The 25663-nt window shown below is 44.9% G+C and overlaps 1 protein-coding gene across 6 annotated transcripts in view; it reads left to right on the top strand.

The window, feature by feature from the left end:
* The window catches only part of GIGYF1 (GRB10 interacting GYF protein 1), a 316678-nt gene that overhangs the window by 65695 nt on the left and 225320 nt on the right, over positions 1-25663 (top strand). For all 6 annotated transcript variants that reach the window (XR_003939962.1, XM_030186350.1, XM_030186348.1 and 3 more), the window contains exon 6: positions 7036-7144. Coding sequence is in view for 5 of the 6 variants with exons in the window: in XM_030186350.1 (XP_030042210.1) it covers positions 7036-7144 (109 nt within the window). In the remaining variant the exon portion in view is untranslated. The remainder of the gene's footprint in view (positions 1-7035; positions 7145-25663) is intronic.

Genomic DNA, 25663 nt, shown 5'->3' with positions numbered 1-25663 from the left:
CGGAGAAAATTTTTCTTCACCCAACGTGTAATTAGACTCTGGAATTCGTTGCCGGAGAACGTGGTACGGGCGGTTAGCTTGACGGAGTTTAAAAAGGGGTTAGATAGATTCCTAAAGGACAAGTCCATAGACCGCTATTAAATGGACTTGGAAAAATTCCGCATTTTTAGGTATAACTTGTCTGGAATGTTTTTACGTTTGGGGAGCGTGCCAGGTGCCCTTGACCTGGATTGGCCACTGTCGGTGACAGGATGCTGGGCTAGATGGACCTTTGGTCTTTCCCAGTATGGCACTACTTATGTACTTATGATGGCGGTGGCGGCCCGACGCCTGTTGTGGCTAATTCATTGGGCGTCTGACATGGCCTCTAAGCAAAGGTTGGTGAAGTTGCCCTTTCGAGGCCTTCTCCTATTTGGTGAGGAGTTAGAGAATATTGTTAAAGGCCTGGGGGATGCTAAACCCCAGCGCTTACCCGAGGACAGGCCGTGTTCTTCCTCCAAGGGTCAGGCGGTTCCCTCCTCTTACAGACCTCGCTTCAGAGAAGCTCGAAGGTACCGCCCGGGGTGTTCTGCTGGGTTCACGTCTCATGCCCGTTTTCAGCAGAGGAACTCCTTTCGCTCGGACAAGCGTTGCGCAGCAGCTGGCTCAAGGCCTGGAGTTCAAGGGCAACCCTCTCAATGATGGTGCGCCGACCCTCTCCTCGAGTCCTGTCATCGAAGGACGTCTTTCCCTCTTTGCCGAGGAGTGGGCCAACATTTCCTCAGATCAGTGGGTCTTGGACCTGATCAGAGATGGCTACAGAATAGAATTCAATGCCCCGATAAGAGACGTGTTTGTGGAGTCCCAATGCGGTTCTGCCGCCAAACGGGCGGCGGTAGAGGAGACCTTACAAGGCTTGATTCACCTAGGGGTGGTGTGCCCAGTGCCTCCCGCCGATCTCGGCTCTGGCTGTTACTCCATTTACTTTGTGGTGCCGCGAAAAGGAGGGTCTTTTCGGCCAATCCTAGACTTAAAAGAAGTCAACAAGTCTGAGTGCGGTATTTTCACATGGCAACCCTGCGCTTCGTCATTGCGGCAGTACAGCCAGGAGAGTTTCTCACGTCTCTGGACCTGAAAGAAGCTTACTTGCACATACCAATTTGGCCCCCACACCAGAGGTTTATGCGTTTTGCGGTGATGGGAAAACATTTCCAGTTTCGGTCCTTGCCTTTTGGCCTCGCCACAGCTCCCCGAACCTTTTCAAAGGTAATGGTGGTAGTAGCTGCCTTTCTCAGGTGAGAGGGTATCCGGGTTCACCCGTACCTAGACGACTGGCTCATCAGAGCGGACTCTGCAGAAGAGAGTCATCATGTTACAGCCAGAGTGGTCTCAGTACTGCAATCTCTGGGCTGGGTCGTCAATTTAGCCAAAAGTCACCTGACCCCCCCCCCCTCTCAATCTCTAGAATGTTTGGGGGTCCAGTTCGACACAGCCTCGGAATCAGGTCCGTCTGCTCCTGAGGATGCCTCGCCCGCGAGCTTGGGACATTGTCTTAGCTGTTGGGGGTTGATGACGGCCACCTTAGAAGTGGTGCCATGGGTGAGAGCGCACCTGAGACCTCTGCAGTGTTCCCTGCTTCAACGATGGTCTCCAATCGGGGAGCGCTAGCAGCATTCCTCGCCGCAGCATGCTGACTGAGAGCCACCACTCCATACTGAGTCAGGCTGCAGGGAGCCACGTGAGTCTGCATTGATAATCCTGAGATATTGGGAGACGTTGGAAAACAGTCTTCAGGATTTCTGTTCATTTACAGGAGGATGAGTTCATTCCCTCCTTTGATTTATAGCTCCAGTTTTGGGGCGTTCATCTGCTATGAGGAAAGTTCATGTTGTTATGCTTTGTGGTGTAACACTGCTTTGGAAGCTTCAAATACTGAAGAGGCAGATGGAGCTAGCTGGCCATGAGGCACTATGGTTTTTCAGTGCTCTCTATCTCCCCCTGCTGGTTGATGGACACAACCCACTCGTAATGGATTCATCTGCTATGACTAAAGGAAAGAAAATTACCAAGGTAAGAACCTAATTTTCCCTTTTTTTTTAATGCTTATCCAAACTGTGCACAATTAAGAGAAAGTAGCATTGAGATGTTTCCCGTTTTGAATTTTGTTGTAAAACTGACTTAAGGGCAAGCATGATAAAGATTCTTTCTAAAGTAGGGTAAAGGTGTTCAGACACTGGTCTACATTGTGGACATTATACCAGCCTGATGCACAATCTAGAATAAAAAAGCCCATTGAGGTTATTGAATGCAAGGACTATGTGCTCTGAAAAATTATAATCATGAGCAATATATTTTCTAATTATTTTCTAATATTTAAACTTCATTTCATTGTAATATCACTTCTCTACTAACATTGTATGCTGACCAGTCTTGTGCTTGAAAACAGTCTTCAGGTTCTTTTCTCAAGGAATCTAGCTTCTGCATGTCACAAGTTTGATTAAAATGCTGCATCCTTATCATACCCAACAGAGCCTGGAAATTCTTTAGAAGCACCTAAGTAGTATCTGTGACAGAACAGTGTGTTTTAAGCCTGTATAACTGCCTTTATTAATTCTTAAAGTGCATTTCTCCAGTTTGGCAGCAGGTGGTACATGTTATGTTTTAAGCTGTTAACAAAGAACTGACCTTTCTTTTAGTTAGCACACAGATAAAGGAAATGCCTGTAGTGATGTAACCAGCTATTCTTGAAATTTGTTCTGGGCTCTGATTGGCACAGGAGCTCATTTTATTTGGATTGCATTGGCTCTTGCTCCAGTTTCAGCCCGGGAGAAGAGAAGAAAGAGCTTTTTGCTGAAGCCTTGTAGAACAGCTATATCTGATAACTGGTGAGCAGCTAGCTATATGTCCTGATCTCCCCTGGACATACTACTACTACTTATCATTTCTATAGTGCTAGTAGACGTACACAGCACTGTACACTGGAAATGAAGGGAAGCTTACAATCTAATTAGGATAGACAAAGAGGACAAATAAGAGATAAAGGAATTACTAAGGTGGGGGTGATAAAATAAGGGTACTGAACAAGTGAGTAAGGGTTAGGAGTTAAAAGCAGCTTCATAAAGGTGGACTTTTAGCCTAGATTTGAAGACGGCCAGAGATGGAGCTTGACGTACTTGCTCAGGAAGTCTATTCCAGGCATATGGTGCAGCAAGATAAAAGGAGCGGAGTCTGGAGTTGTGATGGAGGAGAAGGGTGCAGATAAGAGGGATTTACCCAGTGAACGGAGTTCCTGGGGAAGAGTGTAGGGAGAGATGAGAGTGGAGAGGTACTGAGGAATTCAATAAGAGGAGTTTGAACTGTATGCAGAAACAGGGAGCCAATGAAGTGACTTGAGGAGAGGGCTGATATGAGCATATGACACTTGCGGAATATAAGTCATGCAGCAGATTTTTGAACAGATTGAAGAGGAGAAAGATAAGTGGGACACCTGTGAGAAGCAAATTGCAATAGTCTAAACGAGAGGTGATAAGAGTGTGGATGAGGGTTCTGGTAGTGACATATAGCTGCTCACCAGTTATCAAAGTTTTACTTTTAGAAAGTAAACAAATATTTAGTGTTATTGAGCCATATTCACTTATCTGTTGTTGTTTGCTGATTGCACATTTTTTGTTCATTGTTCAGTTTTTAAGACAATAAACAATTTTCAGTTTATTTCCTCTGTCTGTAGTGATAAAGAATCCTTATGGTTTGTGTGTTGGGTCTGTGAGTGCTTTCTGGGAACAGTGGGACTATTGGGAGTGTGGCCTCCAGTAACCTAGAAATCACTGGGGATAATTTGAGAGCGGAAGACTCGCCCAGAGGTGGTTGGGACCCAGTCGGTGGGAGAAGGGTGCTAGTATAAAGCACAAGCGGCAGGAGCGGGCGGACCTTAGTTGTGCTGGGGTTAGACCCTCTAAATGGCCGCGGGGTAACCCCAGGCGAGTGGCTAGTGGTGTGGTCAGGGCAAGAGGGATCCCCAGTTGCTTTTGCCCATGTCGGCTCTATTCTCAAAATGGCTGCTGTAACCTCTTGACCACTAGAGGTCATGGCAGTCATTTTGAGAGCAAAGCCAGCAATCGGAGGGGGTCATTGTTTTGCTTTGGCTTTCTGATTGCCTTCTCTGTTTTTCCCCTGTGGCATTTCGTCGGCCGCACGCTTCTGTAGGTGGAAGTGCATGTTCGCCAAATGATTATGGTAGTGCTGGACTGTCCTCTGAGACTTTGGTGTAGAGATCTTACGCATCTGGTGGTAGATGGTCCTCTTGCACTCCGCAGTTTTCCGGGTCTTTTGTAGCAAGGTCCTGTGTCTCTGCCAGATTCAACTCCACTCTCGCTTATGATGTGGCTTTTGAGCAGGCACATTTGAGGAAGTGTGGTTTCTTATGTCAGGTGATCTCGATGATGGTGATATGCAACTTATCCTTAAAATCGAGCGTGGTACCGGAAGATTGGAGGGTGGCCAATGTAACGCCCATTTTTTAAAAAGGCTCCAGGGGAGATCCGGGAAATTATAGACCGGTGAGTTTGACGTCGGTGCCGGGGAAAATGGTAGAGGCTATTATCAAAAACAAAATTACAGAGCACATCCGAGGACATGGATTACTGAGACCAAGTCAGCATGGCTTTTGTGTGGGGAAATCTTGTCTGACCAATTTACTTCAATTCTTTGAAGGAGTGAACAAACATGTGGACAAAGGGGAGTCGGTTGATATTGTGTATGTGGATTTTCAAAAGGCGTTTGACAAGGTACCTCATGAAAGGCTACAGAGGAAATTGGAGGGTCATGGGATAGGATGAAATGTCCTATTGTGGATTAAAAACTGGTTGAAGGATAGGAAACAGAGAGTGGGGTTAAATGGGCAGTATTCACAATGGAGAAGGGTAGTTAGTGGGGTTCCTCAGGGGTCCGTGCTAGGACCGCTGCTTTTTAATATATTTATAAATGATTTAGAGATGGAAGTAACTAGCGAGGTAATTAAATTTGCTGATGACACAAAGTTATTCAAAGTCGTTAAATCGCGACAGGATTGTGAAAAATTACAAGAGGACCTTACGAGACTGGGAGACTGGGTGGCTAAATGGCAGATGATGTTTAATGTGAGCAAGTGCAAGGTGATGCATGTGGGAAAAAAGAACCCGAATTATAGCTACGTCATGCAAGGTTCCACGTTAGGAGTTACAGACCAAGAAAGGGATCTGGGTGTCGTCGTCGATAACACACTGAAACCTTCTGCTCAGTGTGCTGCTGCAGCTAAGAAAGCGAATAGAATGTTGGGTATTATCAGGAAAGGTATGGAAAACAAGTGTGAGGATGTTATAATGCCGTTGTATCGCTCCATGGTGCGACCGCACCTTGAGTATTGTGTTCAATTCTGGTCGCCGCATCTCAAGAAAGATATAGTAGAATTGGAAAAGGTGCAGCGAAGGGCGACTAAAATGATAGCGGGGATGGGACGACTTCCCTACGAAGAAAGACTAAGGAGGCTAGGGCTATACAGCTTGGAGAAGAGACGGTTGAGGGGAGACATGATAGAGGTATATAAAATAATGAGTGGAGTGGAACAGGTGGATGTGAAGCGTCTGTTCACGCTTTCCAAAAATACTAGGACTAGGGGGCATGCAATGAAACTACAGTGTAGTAAATTTAAAACAAATTGGAGAAAATTTTTCTTCACCCAACGTGTAATTAAACTCTGGAATTTGTTGCCGGAGAAAGTGGTGAAGGCGGTTAGCTTAGCAGAGTTTAAAAAGGGGTTGGACGGTTTCCTAAAGGACAAGTCCATAAACCGCTACTAAACGGACTTGGAAAAATCCAAAATTCCAGGAATAACGTATAGAATGTTTGTACGTTTGGGAAGCTTGCCAGGTGCCCTTGGCCTGGATTGGCCGCTGTCGTGGACAGGATGCTGGGCTCGATGGACCCTTGGTCTTTTCCCAGTGTGGCATTACTTATGGGCTCCCGCAAGCGCTCCATCTCTTTAGAGTCTGGTGCATGTTTGAGGTCTGGTGTTCAGAGAACGATGTTTCCCCTTTTTTGGGCTTCACTTCCGGTTCTTTTAGATTTTCTACAAGCTGGGGTTGATGGGGTTGTTGCTGGCAACCATTAAATTGCAGGTGGCGGATTTGGCATGTTTCTGTGGCCATGTATGGGGCCATTCCCTTGCCGCCTTGCCAGACGTGATTCGGTTTCTCCAGGTCGTGAAGCTCCTTTGGCCCTCCCTCTCGTTCCCTGGTACCTCCTTGGGATTTGAGTTTGGTCTTGAAGAAGTTGGTGTCCATGCCTTTTGAGCCTATTGTTTTGGCTACGGTGAAGGATATGACTTTACCACCAAAAAGTGCATGTGGGAAAGGCTTTATGTGCTCAGAGCTTTGCATTAATTCTGTTATATTCTTTTGCCGTTGGATGTACCTGTTTTAATCCTGCTGTCTACAGTTGATGCTTTTACAGGTAAGCAACATTACATTCTGGTCTGAGTCTCTCTTTTAAAATCCTCGCTGCTTTTTAATCATTTTATGTACCTTGAACAGCGCTATTTCTTGTACTTTGAACTGGCTTAAATATATTTGAGGTATACACAGAAGTGGAATGTCATGGTTTTTTTTTTAACTGCAGCTTTGCTATGGTAATCTTTAAGTTCACTATGTCTCTAGTATTCCAAACCCAAATTGAGTCTTTTTCGGTAAAGGGATGGGATTTGATGTACCGCCTTTCTGTGCTTACAATCAAAACAATTTATATATTATATGCAGATACTTATTTTGTACATGAGGGCAATGGAGGGTTACTTAACTTGCCCAGGGTAACATGGAGCTGCAGTGGGAGTTGAACCTCGTTCCCCTGGTTCTCAGACCACTTCACTAACCACTAGGCTACAATTGCATGCTGACAACTTTGTACAAAGATGAACTTTGCTGCTGTTTGTGTGGGTGTCAAAAGCACTGTTTCCTTATCTTTGTGGAAAGTGTAGTAACTGTGGGTGTATGTGGGGTGGGGGCTGTTTTTGTGTGTCTTGCACAGGTCGGGGACGTGGAGAGAGTGGATTTTACCAAAGAAGTATTGAGGATGGAGAAGGGACGTTTGGCCGGGGCAGCCGTGAGATTCATCGGAGTCAGAGCTGGGATGACAGGTTAGAATCAGTAGAATTTTTTTTCAGTGCTGTAGATCATACTTGACCATGGGGTAAGAGGTTGGATGTGAAAATGTTTTCTGTGGTGCTGAGGGCCATACATAGTTTCAATATTCCCCTCACCCCAAAAGAAAACAAACAACAAAACAGGTCGTGTCTGAGAGGTTGATCCTTTTTTTTTTTCTAGTCTAATATAAAATTTATAGACCAATCTAGTTCCATTGTGCGAGGATCAAGCAGTTTACAATAAAAAGACTCAAGAAAAAGTAGAGGAACTATATAATCAAAAAATAAAACAATAAAAATTTATCAAATAAAATGTCTTCAATTTTTTTCACATTTGAATATAATTAGACTCATATCACCCCTCTCCTCAAGTCACTTCACTGGCTTCCGATCAGGTACCGCATACAGTTTAAGCTTCTCCTTTTAACCTACAAATACACTCGATCTACAGCCCCTCCCTACCTCTCTACCCTCATCTCCCCTTACATTCCTACCCGTAACCTCCGTTCTCAAGACAAATCCCTCCTTTCAGTACCCTTCTCCACCACTGCCAACTCCAGGCTCCGCCCTTTCTGCCTCGCCTCACCTCATGCCTGGAATAAACTCCCTGAGCCCATACGCCAGGCCCCCTCCCTGCCCATCTTCAAAGCCTTGCTCAAAGCCCACCTCTTCAATGTTGCCTTCGGCACCTAACCACCATACCTCTATTCCGGAAATCTAGACTGCCCCAACTTGACATTTCGCCCATTAGATTGTAAGCTCCTTGGAGCAGGGACTGTCCTTTTTGTTAATCTGTACAGCGCTGCGTATCCCTAGTAGCGCTCTAGAAATGTTTAGTAGTAGTAGTTAGACTCAGATTGAATACTGAGGGGGAGCGCATTTAATATTGTAATAGCTCAAAAAGAGAACATGGAGGGGCATAATTGAACGGGGCATCCAAGTTTTCCTGGGGCCGTCCTCGCAGGACGGCTCCGTGAAGGGGCGGGGAAACCCGTATTATCAAAACAAGATGGGCGTCCATCTTTCGTTTCAATAATACGGTCGGGGGCGCCTAAATCTCCACATTTATGTTGACCTTAGAGATGGTCGTTCCCAGTTTTCAGCGATAATGGAAACTGAGGATGCCCATCTCAGAAACGACCAAATCCAAGCCATTTGGTTGTGGGAGGAGCCAGCATTCGTAGTGCACTGGTCCCCCTGACATGCCAGGACACCAACTGGGCACCCTAGGGCGCACTGCAGTGGACTTCAGAAATTGTTCCCAGGTGCATAGCTCCCTTACCTTGTGTGCTGAGCCACCCAACCCCCCCCCCCCCCCCCCAAAAAAAAAAAAAACCCACTCTCCACAACTGTACACCACTACCATAGGCCTAAGGGGTGAAGGGGGCACCTAGATGTGGGTACAGGGGGTTTCTGGTGAGTTTTGAAGGGCTCATATTTACCACCACAAGTGTAACAGGTAGGGGGGGATTGGCCTGGGTCCGCCTGCCTGAATTGCACTGCACCCACTAAAACTGCTCCAGGGACCTGCATACTACTGTCATGGAGCTGGGTATGACATTTGAGGCTGGCATAGAGGCTGGTAAAAAAAAAAAAAAAAAAATTTTTTTTTTTTTTTTAAAGGGTGGGAGGGGGTTGGTGACCACTGGGGGAGTAAGGGGAGTTCATCCCCGATTCCCTCCGGTGGTCATCTGGTCAGTTGGGGCACCTTTTTGAGGCTTGGTCGCAAGAAAAAATGGACCAAGTAAAGTTGGCCAAGTGCTCGTCAGGGATGCCCTTCTTTTTTCCATTATTGGCCGAGGACACCCATCTCTTAAGCACGCCTCAGTCCAGCCTTCGCTACGCTGCTGACACACCCCTGTGAACTTTGGTCGTCCCCATGACGAAAAGCAGTTGAGGACGCCCAAAATCGGCTTTTGATTATGCTGATTTGGGCGACCCTGAGAGAAGGACGCCCATCTTTCGATTGGTGTTGGAAGATGGGTGCCCTTCTCTTTCGAAAATAATCCTGATAGCCTCGACGTTTCTATCGAACACCAGTAAATGCAGGGAGTTTTAATATAAAATTATCCTGCAACCTGGAAGAAAAAAACAATCTGAAAAAGGTGAAATTAACAACTCTGAGCTATTACCATTTAAAGCATGAAAAATCAAGCAAACTGATTTAAAAATGTGAGCGCTAAGGGGAAGCCAGTGTAATTTTCTTGCATATTGAGTCATATTTTTCAACCGAAAAACCAGATGTACAGCAGGTGCTCTGTATCATCTGCGGCTTATATAACAATTTGGCACTCAACCCAACATATAAAGGGAATTTTCTGAGGACAAGCAGGCTGCTTGTTCTCACAATTGGATTGTCGTCCGCGATGGCCCAGGAGACCGGCAAAAAACCTGTATAGCAAAAACAACTCTCGGACGCTCCGTTGCGCGGTCCGAACACACCGCATTTACTAACGGCTTCCCGCCTGCGACGTGAGCATGCCCTCAGTTTAATAAAAAGCAAATTAGAGAACTGGACCAACTCCAAAGGGGAGGAGGGTGGATTTGTGAGAACAATCAGCCTGCTGTCCTCGGAGAATACCTGCTACAGGTATGTATCTTCACTTTCTCCGAGGACAAGCAGGTTGCTTGTTCTCACGTGGGGTATCCCTAGCCCCCAGTCTCACTCAAAACAAAGAACATTGGTCAGTTGGGCCTCGCAACGGCGAGGACATAGTTGTGTTTCTTTTCAGGTCAATCTAAGTTAAGTGAGAGTGCAGCCTGGAGCAGAACAGAAATGGGCCTAGGAGGGTGGAGTTGGATTCTAAACCCCGAACAGATTCTGCAGCACCGACTGCCCAAACCGACTGTCGCGTCGGGTATCCTGCTGAAGGCAGTAGTGAGATGTGATTGTGTAGACTGATGACCACATTGCAGCCTTGCAAATCTCTTCAATAGAAGCTGACTTCAAGTGAGCCACTGACGCTGCCATGGCTCTGACATTGAGCCGTGACATGGCTCTCCAGAGTCAGCCCAGCTTGGCGTAAGTGATGGAAATGCAATCAGCTAGCCAATTAGAGATGGTGCGTTTTCCGATGGAGACTCCCCTCCTGTTGGGATCAAAAGAAACAATTGGGCGGACTGTCTATAGGGCTTTGACCACTCCACGTAAAAGGCCAATGCTCTCTTAAAGTCCAAGGTGTGCAACTTGTCTTCACCAGGGCAGGTATGTGGACGGGGAAAAAATGTTGGCAAGACAATTGACTGGTTCAGATGGAACTCAACACACCACCTTTGGCAAGAACTTAGGGTGAGTGCGGAGGACTACTCCGTTATGATGAAACTTGATATAAGGTGCATGCACTACCAGGGCTTGGAGCTCACTGACTCTACGAGTTGAAGTAACAGCCACCAAAAAAATGACTTTCCAGGTCAAGTACTTCAGATGGCAGGAATTCAGTGGCTCAAAAGGAGTTTCATCAGCTGGGGTAAGAACGACGTTGAGATCCCATGACATTGGTGGAGGTTTGACAGGGGGCTTTGACAAAAGCAAACATCTCATGAATCGAACAACTAAAGGCTGTCCAGAGATAAGCTTACCCTCTACACGTTGATGATAGGTACTAATCGCACTAAGGTGAACTCTTTACTGAGTTGGTCTTGAGACCAGACTCTTGATAAGTGTAGAAGAATCTGGTGTCGGGCATTCCTCTTGCAACCACAGACTAGAAGATAATGACCATGGATGCGTCACTGGCTGGGGGGCTCATTGCCTGCAACAGACGGCCCAGGGTATTTGGACTTCGACAGAGGCATCATAGTCCATCAACCGCTTGGAGTTACGGGCGATTCGTCTGGCCCTTTGGGAGTTTCTGTCTTTCGGACAATGCAACGGCGGTCGCGTACGTAAACTGTCGGGGGCACTAGGTGTGCACCCCTAGTGCGCGAGGCGACTCATCTCTCTTTCTTGACTGCAGCTCATATAGCGGTGTCACAGAATGTGCAAGCGGACTTTCTCAGTCGCCACCAGTTGGAGCTGGGGGGAGTGGACGCTCTCCCCTCTGTCCGATCAGATAACTGCCCGTTGGGGGATGTCAGAGATGGACTTAATGACCACCGCATTCAATGTAAAGGTTCCCCGTTTCTTCAGCAGGGGACGAGAGCTGGGCTCAGAAGGCATTGATGCCCTTCTTCAACCTTGGCCCAGGGGCCTGCTCTATGCCTTTCCCCCGTGGCCAGTGCTGGGCAGGTTACTGACTTGCTTTGCCAGTCATCCCGGTCGAGTGATCCTAGTGGCCCCGGATTGGCCCAGACGACCCTGGTATGCAGATGTGGTCAGGCTTCTGTTCGATTGTCCTTTTCTGCTACCGGTGCAGGACTGTCTCCTGTTGCAGGGGCCAGTCACGATGGAGGATCCTTCCCACTTTTGTTCTTACGGCGCCCTTGAAAGGGCGAGGTTGAGAAGACAAGGATATCCTGGCGCGGTTATCGCTACGATGCTGTAGGCTCGGAAAAGATCCTCCTCGATAGCTTATGCTAGGGTGTGGCGTACCTTCGATTTGTGGTGTGCGAGTTCGGGATTGTCAGCTGCTTTGGCTTCAGTATCAGCCTCATGTTGCTTCAGGAGGTTGTACAAAAATCACTCACGTTGAGCTCTCTTAAGGTGCAGGTGGGAGCTCTGGCATGTTTTAAGGCCGGCTTCAGGGGGCATCCATCGCCTCCCACCCGGATGTGGTTCGTTTCTTGAGAGGCGTGGCGTAAATCGTTTGCGCCCTCATGTGCCAGTTCTGCCATCCTGGAATCTTAATCTAGTTCTCAAAGCGCTTCAGTGTCCTCCTTTCAAACCCTTATTGGGGATTACGATTAAGGATCTCACCTTGAAGGCGATTTTCCTAGTAGCCATTTCTTCTGCTTGGACAATTTCAGAGTTGCAGGCCCTTTCTTGCAGAGATACCTTCCTGTGTTTTACGGAGGCGAGGGTATCGTTTAAGACAGTTCCTTTGTTTTTGCCCAAGGTAGTTTCTCGTTTCCACTTAGGGCAGTCCCTGCATTTGCCGGCCTTCCGCTGTAAAGATTACCCTGAGCAATTCCAGGCTCTTTGGTGCCTCGACATGAGACGAGCTCTTCTCAGGTATTTGGAGCTGGCGAATGAATTTCGTCTTTCTGACCATCTCTTCATCCTTTTTGGAGGCAGTAAGAAGGGTCGTATGTCGTCCAAGGCCACCATAGCCCGTTGGTTGCGGGAGGCTAGCTCTTCGGCATACGTGGCATTGGGCAAGCAAGCCCCTTTGCAAGTTCGTGCTCATTCTACACGAGCTCAAGCTTCCTCTTATGCAGAGTCCCGTTTGGTTTCTCTGGAAAATATCTGTAGGGCAGTTACATGGGCTTCGGGCCATACATTCACTCACCATTATTGGGTGGATGTGGCAGCTCATCAAGATGCGGTGTTTGGCTCGTCGGTGATTTCTGCCGGGTTGGGGGTGTCCCGCCCTACTTGAGGACTGCTTGGGTACATCCTACAAGTCTCTGGATTGATCTGTGGGACGCTATGGAAGGAAAAATTCTTACCTGATAATTTTCTTTCCATTAGTCCCAACAGATCAATCTAGAGGCCCCCCTGGGTTTACTGTGGTTTTGTTGTGGTTGGTTAGTTTTTTTCGGGTTCCTTCGTTTGATTAAAAAATAAAATAAATAAATATAGAAGTGGTGGAAGTATGTTGGGCAATTGGTCTGACAATGTCAGGAGAGTTTTCTATTGTTTCCATTCCACTGCTTTGGTATCGTTCATATTGAGGTTCAGCTGGCTGCACAGGTCCACATAAAGCAAACCTCGGAGGTTCTCTCTATCTCCACCTGCTGGTAGAGGGACACAACCCACAAGTCTCTGGATCTGGTAAGAATTAATTTTTCCATGCCTGGAAGTGAGAAGGAATAGCCTTCAGAACTGTTTGGCCCAAAAAAAACAGATTAAAGAAAATTAGGCGGGAAGATTTCCAGCTGCTGGCTCAACCATTAAAAAGCAGAGTGCTAAAGAGGTCCGACTCAGAGTTAAATAAAAAATAACTTAGCAAATGAAAGGCATTTGAGGAGTTCAGGAGCTGCATTGGAGGTGAGGGAGGGGGGGGGGGGAGGGTTCTACTAAACTGTGAAAACAATTGTTAGGAAACAGAGCCCTAAAGAGTAGCTACGTGGTTCATCAACCGTCCACTTGGAGATGAAGAAAATACTGGACATTCCGGAGCTGCATGATACCCTTAGACGGTGACTCACAAAAAGCTGCTACTTTTCTCTTTCTCCATCCTCTGGATTGTCTCAGACTTGATGGGCCTTTCTGCTTTTTCTTCTTGTGCCATTTTATAGGACACTAATAAAAAAGGCCCGTTTCTGGGCACAATTATTCTCACTGGTCTAGTATGGATGACAAGGAGGGAGAAGTTTTCTAACTCTCTATTTCTGTGGATAACACACTCATCCTTCCTGTCTCATCAGCTTGTAACCTTGAGGTCATCTTCGACTCCTCCCTCTCCTTCTCTGCACATATTCAGCAGACTGCTAAAACCCGTCGTTTCTTTCTGTATAATATCACCAAAATTCGCTCTTTCCTTTCTGAGAATACTACCAGAACCCTCATCCACACTCTTATCACCTCTCGTTTAGACTATTGCAACTTGCTTCTCACAGGTCTTCCACTTAGCCATCTCTTTCCTCTTCAATCTGTTCAAAATTCTGCTGCATGACTAATATTCCGCCAGTGTCGTTATGCTCATATTAGCCCTCTCCTCAAGTTACTTCACTGGCTTCCTACCCGTTTCCGCATACAGTTCAAACTCCTCTTGACCTATAAGTGCATTCATTCTGCAGCTCCTCAGTACCTCTCCACTCTCATCTCTCCCTACATTCCTCCCCGTGAACTCCGTTCACTGGGTAAATCTCTTATCTGCACCCTTCTCCTCCACTGCTAACTCCAGACTCCGCTCCTTTTATCTTGCTGCACCATATGCCTGGAATAGACTTCCTGAGCCAGTACGTCAAGCTCCATCTCTGGCAGTCTTCAAATCTAAGCTAAAAGCCTACCTTTTTGATGCTGCTTTTAAGTCCTAACCCTTATTCACTTGTTCAGAACCCTTATTTTATCATCCTCACTTTAATATTCTCTTATCTCTTGTTTGTCCTGTAAGCTCTGTCGAGCAGGGACTGTCTCTTCATGTTCAAGTGTACAGCGCTGCGTACGTCTAGTAGCACTTTAGAAATAAGTAGTAGTAGTCCTATTACTCTGTCTTGTCTATATGTTCCGCCTTTGCTTACACTCTATGCTGTAAATCTTTATTGCACATTATTATGACATACTTTGTATTGTTGTTTGAATGCTTATTTCTTGTATTTGACTTATTCTTGCTGTACACTGCCTTGAGTACATTTGTTCATAAAGGCAGCATACAAATCGTAAGTATGATTTTATGTTTGCATTGCTTCACCTCTTTATGCTGTATTCCTGTCCTTGCCTCTTGGTAGGGGAAGACACTTCAGCCTTAGAGAGAGAAAATCTCTTTGGCTGGAATAAGAGAGACAATCAGACTTAGATGCAGCAAGCAAAGTCTTTATTGGTATTTCTCTAAGTCTGTACAAAAGTGATTGTTCCCTCTGGAGCAGTTTTGTCACACAGCCATCAAGATGTTCAGGCTGAGCTACAAGGCTGCTCAGTTTGGCTTTCTTATTCTGCACTTATATACTGTTATACGTTTCATTTCTTCTAAAACGTGATTCCTCTTCTTACTTATTGTACATAAAAGGATATTTCCTGTTTTCTTTATTATACAAGAAAGGCTATTTCCTTTATTCTTACCAACCTCTCCTGCTCCAATTCACATGCACACTTTGTGCTCATTGGCCATTCCCTTAGCCCTTACATGTGATACCCTCATGCAGCAACAGCAAACAAATTGCATGAAACACCTGGCTCCTTCTTCCCTAACCACATTTGTGGAGAAACTTCTCCTTTGGAGGGTCCTCAGCCTCACTCACCATCAAGGTAATATCAGTTTTATCTGCTTATATGGGTCGTTTTGCTTCAGTTCCTCATGAGTTTCTCCTTGTCATGTGATTTACCAGAAGTGCACAACAACATTTGCTATTTCCAGAGAAATGAAATTTGTGTACTGTATGTACAAGCAACAGTAGGGAGAAACAAAACTTATAACTTCTGTGTATAAGCAACAGTAGTATTAGGGAGGAATATACAATGCTGTTTGTACCAAATACCATCAGATTGTGTGACTCCTGATCAGGTGCTTTCTCTGAAACATGGCATTGTTACATAACTTACTATGTGCAGATGGGGCTTAAATATGTTCCTTGCCCCCCCAAAAAGTAATGTGATTTAGATTTTTAATGTATCCTAGAACTTTTATGTTTGGATTATTCAGCCCATGCACATTCCAAGAAAGTAATTTAGTAGGCATTAAATGTAAAGAAATCAGAAAGTGTACTTTATATGATGGCTTAAAGTCTTCCTCTTAAATCCCATCTTATTCTTCTATTTACCTTTTCCCAGATTTCCGATCTGTTTATGATCTTAATATTCATCTGTAATTTTATAGAACTAAGAGAATAAGTTTTACAGCTAAACAGTTAATAAAGGGCAAAACCAATCCATTGTTTTGCCCAGTGACTGCTATTCATATACTGTAATTACAACGATCAAATGTCATGTTAAAAAAAGCCCCAAAATGTAAAGAGCTTACCCCTCATCAAAAAGCACTTTTTAGATACCACGCATGCCCAAACTGGCTTATGAAAATGGCATCAAACTACTGTCATGGCACGAAAAAATCTCATACATCTAATTATAACACCATCACAAGCATTAAATGTATGAATATAGGAGATCACGTGACGCCATGCCGGAGAGAGGACGCATGTAAAGCACTCTCCGACCTCGATCCTTGCCCCCCCTAAGATTCGGGCTATTCACAACCCTAAAACGCCAGCTTGAACAACATCGGAAGGAAGGTTGAAGTCCTGGCAATCGTTGCGGGAGCCAGGTAAAGAAATGACGACAAAAGCAAGCGCCAAGGAACGCTTGCGGCAGAAATCGGCGGATACAAAGATGGCGGCCTCACCCAGCATGATCGGCTCCTCGGTCTCATCCACGTGGGTCGCCGAAATAACGGCTGAAATGACCACGGTACTAGAAGAGCTTCTGGAAAGGAGATTATCACCCATAGACTCTAAATTAGAGAAGCTACAGACCCGCATGGAGGACTTGACGCGGGAATGCATAGCGTTCCAGACCCGAACGAGTGAAGTGGAAGATCGGGTCACAGAAGTGGAAGCCGGACAAAAACAACTGCGGGAACAAATAGAAACGATGGAACAAAAAATAGAGGACCTTGAAAACCGGTCCCGAAGAAATAACTTACGATTAGTGGGATTCCCCGAAGCCATAGGAGGCAGAGATCTGGTGGGGGTTTTGGAGCGCTGGCTCACGGCAAGAGTAAAATTCCCAGACACCATCGGCCCCCTGAGAGTGGAAAGAGCCCACCGACTAGGGGTACGTCGAGAGCAAGCCGCTAAGCCGCGAGTTATAATCCTGAAGGTGTTAAACTTCGCCCATAAACAGTGGATCCTACAAGCCGCGAGGAATGAGAACACTCTGCAGTATGAGCAGAAGAAGATTCTTTGCTTTCAGGACTACTCGATGGGGGTAGCAGAGAAAAGACGTGCTTTTTCCCCAATCTGCTCACAATTATTTAACCTGAAGATTCGCTTCGCGTTGTTATACCCAGCGCGATTGAGAGTCACCCATAATGGGGTAATTCATCTCTATGAATCGGTGGAAGAAGCAAAAGGATTTCTACAGCGGCTGGAGAAGGGAGAGGTGACCGAAACCAGCACTGCTTCCCCATCTTAAGCAGACACCGATCAGCAAACGCAAGAACTGTTTGGGGAAGTTAAATGTCAGTTTGGAGCCCCAAATATGCTTCCCCATCTTAAGCAGACACCGATCAGCAAACGCAAGAACTGTTTGGGGAAGTTAAATGTCAGTTTGGAGCCCCAAATATGAGGGACTTGGAAACTATAAGATCTAAAGAGAAAGAGAGGATCTGGAGTAGGAGCAAGGCCAGCACCTCCAGACGTGAGAACAGAATTGTTTAAGAAATGTTAAGTTGTTTTTCTGTTTTTCCTTCACCTGTTTGTAGATGCTGGGGACCATGAAGAGAACATTCTGAGGGGAAGGGATGAAAACAAAGCAATACTGGTATAGATGAAATGCAAATGAGGGGTCTCCCAAAACATGCAAAATGAGTCTTGAACAATGTATTGAGAGGATGTATAGGAGGTTCCCATTTGTTTCACTATCTTTCGTCCTTCCTTTCCCCTTTCTGTTTTTGAAGGTATGGCTTTAATGATGGTAAACACAAAGAAATGAGATGCAGGGTTATAATGCTAATGTTCTGAACAATGCAGGGGGGGAGGATTGGAGGCGTTAAAAGTGATTGGTCCCTTCCTGAGGGACACAAGTCTGGGGGAATGGGGAATGAGATGGGAAGAGGGAGGAAACAGGCAAAGGGGGGGGAAAAGAGGGCAAGGGGGGAATTAGAGGGGGGTAGGCGGTCAACCAATGTATGGGGGAAAAAGAAAGATCAAGGGCAAGGGGTGAATCATGAACGATGTCAGGAACGGAGGGGCATAGGCTGGGATGCCCTTCTGCAAGAAGAAGTTGATTTAGTAGCGAGGCAGACACGATACAATTCATCTATAGATTATGGTTAGATGTGTCACCTGGAATGTGGGAGGTATCAACTCACCGATTAAAAGAACAAAAATATTGCAGCATTTGCAGAGACATAAAATAGACATCGCTTTGCTACAAGAAACACACCTTAGCCAAGAAGAACCCACTAAGTTAAAGACATGGTGGGTGGAGGAATGTATTTCAGTAGCAGCACAGGGGAAGAAAGGAGGAGTGGCGGTGCTAATTAGGAAAGGGGTAGCAGCGGCAGTCCGACTTCTCAAAGGAGATCCAAAGGGCAGATATGTGTTGGTGGAGGTGGAGATGGCGGGTCAAAAGATCCTAATTTGTAACCTCTATGCACCAAATCAATATGACAAGCAATTTTACAACCAAGTAATAGCCCATCTTCTCCAACACTCTAAAACTCATACACTAGTGGGGGGAGACTTTAACATGGTGTGGGATCCCTCAATAGACAGCTCTAGGGGGCAGAGGAGTGATAACACGGCGTCCAATAAGGGCCTGAAGCGACTAGGACAGATGATGGACTTAGTAGATACGTGGAGAGTCCTACATCCGGGTGAGCGGGATTACACCCACCATGCACGGGCGCATACATCTCAAGCTAGAATAGACTACATACTCACATCAGAAGCCATGTTTGGAGGGATCAGAGAAGTAAATATAGGGCCTTACACGATATCAGACTATGCATGGGTGTATATAGAGTGGAACATGGGAGACACGGGATCTGGGGGCGGCTCTTGGCAGTTCCCACTAGAGTTGTTCAATGATAGGACATTCAGAGAGAAATTAAAGGAACGATGGGAAGATTATATGGCTCTGAACACACAACATACAGGAGACCCGGTTTTGTTTTGGGATGCAGCAAAGGCAGTACTACGTGGGGAAATAATTAGTTACTATCACCATCTGAAGAAGGCCCGAAACAGGGAAATTTTGCGTTTGAGTGCATTGGTCTGTCAAGCCCGGAAAGCATATGGACAGAGACAAACAGACGCCCACCGTAGCAAACTCTTAGAAACACAAACGGCACTCAACATGTTGTTACACCAGCGGGCATCTAAATCTCAGCTGTACTACAAATATCAGCTACACAGGTTCGGCAATAAGGCAGGGCGTCTGATGGCTAGACTGGCTAATCCAAGAGGCAGTAAGAGACAAATACTCCAAATACGGGGAGGGCAGGGAAAGATAGAGACTAAGGCTGAGCAAATCTGCCAAACTTTCGCCGCATTCTATAGCAAACTCTACGCAAAGCCGGAAGAGCAAGGATTGCCAGAGTCTATGTATTTAGACAATTTAAACTTACCATCTATTAGTCAGCAAGATAGAGACAAAATGAACAAGCCAGTTGAAGTGGAGGAAGTGTTACTGGGGATAGCACAAGGAAAACGGCAAAAAGCACCAGGCCCAGATGGGCTAAGAATAGAATTTTATAAAATATTAGGAGACAGCATTGCCCCAACGTTGACCAATTATTTTAATAAAATGATAGATATGGAGCAATCGCCGGATGGATTGGCTTTGGCGCAAATAGTGGTGCTACCAAAACCGGGGAGGGACTTATTAAATCCGGAGTCATATCGTCCGATTTCTCTTCTGAATGTGGATTTTAAATTGTTGGCAAAAATAATGGCTAACCGGATAAAAAGAGTACTGCCAAGGTTAATACATGAGGCACAAGTGGGCTTCGTAGAAGGCAGGGTAATAGCTAAAAACCTCAGGAAAATCATAGCGGCCTTGGAAATGCGGAGGCGCAGGGGCGCCCAGTCTCTACTTATCAGTTTTGATGCCGAAAAGGCTTTTGATAGAGTACACTGGGCGTTCCTGTTCGCGACGCTGGAAAAATATGGGTTTAACGGCAGGTTTTTGGCGGCAGTACGGACCCTATATCATAGGCCGAAGGCAAAAATAAGAGTCAATGGGGTGGAATCAGAGGAGTTCTTAATACAACGGGGAACTCGTCAGGGGTGCCCATTATCCCCGATGCTATTTGTCTTGACTCTTGATCCATTGATTCGAGAGATAATAGAGAACCCGTTAGTAAAGGGGATACAAATGGGGCGTTCAGTATTCAAAATAGCGGCTTTTGCGGATGACCTATTAGTTATGATCACGGAACCGCGGGCATCCCTCTCGGCGTTAATGGAAATTCTAAAAGAATATGGAGACTATGCAGGCCTTAAGCTGAATTTAGCAAAATCTGAAGCGCTAGCTTCATCGCAAACAGTTAAGCAATTATGGAATCAGGATTTTCCCTTGAGATGGGCAGATAAACAATTTAAATATTTAGGAATCAGATTGACCATGGACTTAGAGAACTTATATGAGATTAACATCAACATCATGGTGGATGAGACTAAACGCCAGTTAGAGAAATGGGAAGGTCTCCCAATGACGCTGAGAGGCAGGATAAATCTAATTAGAATGGTAATACTCCCGAGATTGTTATACCTCATGCAGACGCTCCCCGTGAGAGTATTGAAGAGAGATCTGACGAGAGTCCAGAGGGTAATGAGTAGGTTTTGCTGGGCACAAAAGAAACCCAAAATGCAAACTCCGTTATTAGTGGGAGGATGGGGTCATAGAGGCCTAGGATTGCCAAATCTGGCCGGATATAATCAGGCATGTCTATTAAGGCATATAGGAGACTGGGTTGGCCAGACTAACTTATTTACACCGCTAGACGTAGAAGAAGAATATTTCGCCCCTTATGACATGGTCACTTTGCTGCATCTGAAACAGGACCGGCTCCCGGCTCACCTCAGACGCTGTTTATTGCTTCAACCGTTGAAGGCAGCATGGAGGGTGATGATTAAAAAGTTGGGAGGGAGTGCCACAACATCAGAGCTCTTATCATTGAGAGGGAACCCGAATTTTGAACCAGGTCAAAATAATTCGGTATTTTTCAGATGGGGACAACTAGGAATTATAAGAGTGGAGCATTTATTAGGAGCTGGAGCGACAATTATCCCGTTTGAGCAACTGCAGGCACAGATTGGGGCTACATGGGGAGACCGATTCGCTTATGCCCAAGCTAAACACTACATCTTAGCCCTACACCAATCAGATTTACAGAGGAAAATAGGGGGTAAAGTACGGACATTCTTCCAACTCATGGAGGCGACGGGGGTGACAGTATCAATCATATATAAAATGCTGCAGAAACGAACTCCACCACACAACTTAAACTATGTCATACAAAAGTGGGAAAAAGAATCGGGAACCACTCTAGCGGGATGGGACATTGGGACAACACTGGCACATATCCCGACCCTCACTATAGATGAGAGACTTAGAGAATGTGGATTTAGAGTGGTGGTGAGGGCCTACATGTCTGGACGGCAACGGGGACACATAGGCGGCACAGCAGCGGAGAAATGTGTTAAATGTGATCACATGCCCCACACTCTATACCATGCCTTTTGGGGATGTCCAAGAGTGAAAGCTTTTTGGGGAGAGATCCAGAGATTTATGTCTCTTATAGTAAAGAAGCCCGTGGATGGAACCTGGGATCATTATGTACTAGATACACAAACAGCATTCCAAGCGCAGACTGGGGGAGATAGAACATGGTGTCGCAAAGTATGTTTGGTGGCCAGAAAAACTATTTTACAAAATTGGACTTCACCAGACCCTCCGGCTTACTGGCATTGGAGAAACCAAGTGCACGAGTTGGCCACTTGGGAAGCCAGGGAAGCAAAGGGATCACCGAAACGGAAGAAAAGTTTTGTAAAGATCTGGGATCATTACATACAAGAACTAAACCCGCAAGGACGAAGTCTGCTTCTTAATTTGCTGTGACCCTGACATGGGGAGTGAATCCCCCTACAAAACAGCCCTACATATAAGGTTGACATGCAGGGAAGGGGAGGGAGGGACCCCCCGGGCTATCAGACCCAAGCCCGGAGGGGATAAGGGAATATAGGAGATACTAAAAGAGCACTGAACATGTAGGCTAGTTGGATGAATGAATACCAAGGGGATGGGAGGGGAGGCGGGGAGGGAGAGGCTGAGGAGAAAGGGAGGGGGGGAAATGGCAAGTGTAAAGAACTTGATCAGAATTGATTTGGCTTATAGAGCATAAGCTGTTGATGATTTAGCCTAGTAAGAAGCAGTGTATGATAAATATGCTAAATGCTAATAAACGTGTTCAACCATTAAAACTCATAGACAATTAAGGGGGTAGAGGGAACTAGGACGGGGGAGAAAAATGTTAAAAAGTTTTGAATACTGTTCAGTAATGTGTGTGATTTATGCAGCATAATTCAGTTGGGAAATGTGTCAAGTAAAATATACTGTTTGGAATTAATATGCTGAAATGATAATAAAAACTGTTTAAACATAAATGTATGAATATAAAATAAATCAGACTAAGAAATAAATAATGAATTAAACATGAGAGAAATCAGCTACAGAGATTTGCATACCCAGCAATGCCATGTAACGTTCGGAATATATTGGAGATCTAAATTTAAAAAAACCAAAACTGAATGCCACATTGCATTTATAAGACCTTTACAGCATTAATCATTAGGAAGCACACCTAAGTCAGAAATAAAAATGCTGAAACAACTCTAAAAATTCATTGTTACTTACACAACAAGTTCCCTAGAGGAACATAAAAACCATATCATCGTTATAATTGTGCCATAAAGTTATGTAGTAAAAAGTGCTATGTCACCAAAAAAATGTGTAGTAGTACCAGCAATTTTAAAAAGTACATAACCAATGTAAGCTATCAGAATCCCATTGGTGAAAACGTAGAACAAAATTCTCATGCGGAGATAGACAAATGTTTCATATATAAGCAAAAACAAGACTGCCATATGAAAAGTATTAAAAAAATGTATAAACAAGCGCTCTGCAGGAGAAAGTGCTCATTGTGTAAAAAAAAGTGCTAAATATATGAAAACTATATGACAGAAATGAAATGGGCGCTAGCAAGGTTTTCCTTGGAGTGTGTATGTTTGAGAGAGTGTGTGTGAGATTGACTGTGTGAGAGAGAGTGTATGTGCAAGTGTGTGTGTGTGACAGAGAGAGAGAGTGAGACTGGGTGCGAGTGTGTCCGTGAGAGGGAGAGTGTGTGTGTGTGTGTGTGTGTGTGTGTGTGAGAATCAAGTGTGTGCCAGGGGCTCCTCCCTCCCAGTTCCAGGGTCATCCCCCCCTCCGAGTTCAAGGGTCCCCCCCACCCTCCTTCATAGTTTGAGGGTCCCCACCTCCCAGTTTCAGGGCCCCCCTACCAGTTCAAGGGTCCCTCCCCCTCCCTCCCAGTTCAACTGTCCTGTCCCCTCCCTCCCTTCCTCCCTCCCTCCGAGGTGCTTGGGGGGGGGGGGGGGTGCTATTTGCTGTCAACCTAAGGAGAGACTGCTTCTGGCGTCCAGCAGCTAAGTCCTGTTGTGACCCACAGGCAGCTGGAGCTCCCTCATACTCTGACACACATTGACAGGCAACGGCGGGGCTGACGCAGCCACGGGCACTTACCTGGATAAAGTTTGTATTGTTGAGAAATCTGACAATACAGAGCTTAAAATTGCTGTTTGTACCAGGTAGAATATTTTTTAAAGCTGTTTTAGTGATATTTAATTTAGATTTAATGATATTCATATGTACAGATGGGTAGCTTGCAAATAAATTAAAAAGGTGTGCAGTAGGAAACCAAAAACCTTTTGTCCTTTACCTTTTAAGGCGCAGTTTATCCAGTAGAAACAGCTTTAGACGTGTTTCAGATGGAAGAAGAAAAAAAAAAATGACAATGTGGATCAGCAGCTCCTAGGTGTGCTTGGTTTTGAGTGTATGGGAATGACAGCTGTGTTGGGGAGTGGAAACAGAGATTAACCAATGGGCGTCCTTGCTTACAGTGTAGTTGATTGGGTCATTTTCACTCGTTGTGTAGTAATTGTCCTGCTGTATGGCCAGAGTCGGAGAGGGGGTGTGGCGGAACGGTGAGCGAGCGGCTGCGGGAGGATGGGTGAGTGGGACTGTGGGCGGGGGAGCGGGGTGCAGCGGCGATTTTGTTTGGTTTTGAGTGTTTGAGAATGACGGCAGCGTTGTGGAGTGGAAACAGATTAACCAATGGGCTTCCTTGATTCGTTGAGTGTCAAGTGCCCCTCGACGTCATTGCTTTTGATGCGAGGGCAGGGCAGACACTCATGGGCAAACCGGATATCTATGCCACTTCAAGTTTCCAGCTTGAGGCTTCATTAGAACGTTGGAGGTGCGTTTTATATATAGAGATTCTCAGTATAGGAAGGGGAGGGGGACGTGCAGAAAAATTATGTAATGGGGCAAGTGCACAAAAGAAGGGGGGGCAAGCGCTCAATATATACAAAAGGGGTTAGTGTCTTAATTTGTAACAATCGGTGCCTAATATATGAGTGTTAAGTATGTAAAAAAAAAACTCTTTCAAAGGAGAGTACTCAAACATAAATGAAGTACTCAATGTGGAAGAGTGTATAAGTATGTTGCACAAAAGAGGGCATATGTAAACAAAAAAGAGTTGGAATCCAAATAAAAAATATATAAAGAAAAATGACATATATATTATAAAAGTAAGAAATATGAGAAATGTTTCAGAAATGGATATGGACAAACCTGTAGAAATAATGTAAAACCAAAGAGTAAATAAGGGTATACCTAAAAAGAGGGGGAAGGGTTTATTTAAACATATCACAAGATGAAAACATAAGGGTCCAACCCATCTGTCATCCTATTGTAATTTTTCTTGAGCTACTGTACGCCACATTGAGCCTGCGCTTGTGGGAAAATGTGGGATAGAAATGCACTAAAACAAAATAAATAAAAATCTGGTAATAAAAATAATGGACCATAAAGAAAATAAAACCCAAAATCTTATAAGTGAAAAAACTTGGATAAATAAAAGAACAAATGATATAAAAAAAAGTATCAAAAGTGTATATAGGCCACATAAAGGAAAAGGAATATGAACTCTAAAACTATAATGTACATATGGGAAAAAAATAATGCGTGTACAAAAAATGTATATACATAAAAATGCATGAAGTATGTAATGTTAAAAGTACAAAAGTGAACTACAGTATATTGCAGAGTATTATTAGCATTTGTATAGCGCTACCAGATGCATGCAGCGCTGAACATCTGACACAGAGAGAGACAGTCCCTGCTCAATAGAGCTTACATCCTCAGAACGTCTGTATATTTACAGAAATGGTCTGCGATCCAATTCAGAAGAATTAAAAAAATGAGGCGATGTGTAGTAATGTCCACATCACCATCTCACCCTTTTAGTTCTTTCTAATTACAAAAGAATTGAAATCACTGATTGAATAGTAACATAGTAATGAATGATACTCTGAATACCAGTGTTCAACATAGGGGGCTCTCTGTATATTTGTGCGCTTACAGCTTCTGTGTTCGCTGATCCTAGTTTTTATAATTCTTAGTTTTCCCCATATGTAATAGCTTACAAGGATAAACTAAAATGGGAACAATTTGAGCTGTATTGCAGTCAGAGGAAAAAGATGCAACTTAATAGTGAGTGGTAAGATGAACAAAATCTGACACTGTCATACAGTGCTATTATGAATTTCTTGCCCTTACAGTAGGGGTGAGTCTCCAGATTGTACCAATGTATTTTGATAATTCTCTGAATATTACTTCCATATTGGGAAAATTTCAAGGTATATACTAACGAGGTTTGGACTTCTCGGACCGGCTGTGAAGTTGAGACTTTCTATCCTGCATTCTAGCCTTTTTGAGGCTCTTACTAATGCATTTTCTGGGATAGCCTCTCT

The sequence above is a fragment of the Microcaecilia unicolor genome, chromosome 14, assembly GCF_901765095.1.
Source record: "Microcaecilia unicolor chromosome 14, aMicUni1.1, whole genome shotgun sequence".
Lineage (NCBI taxonomy): Eukaryota > Metazoa > Chordata > Amphibia > Gymnophiona > Siphonopidae > Microcaecilia > Microcaecilia unicolor.
The sequence above is the reverse complement of the archived record's forward strand: the minus strand, read 5'-3'. Positions and strand labels throughout refer to the sequence as shown.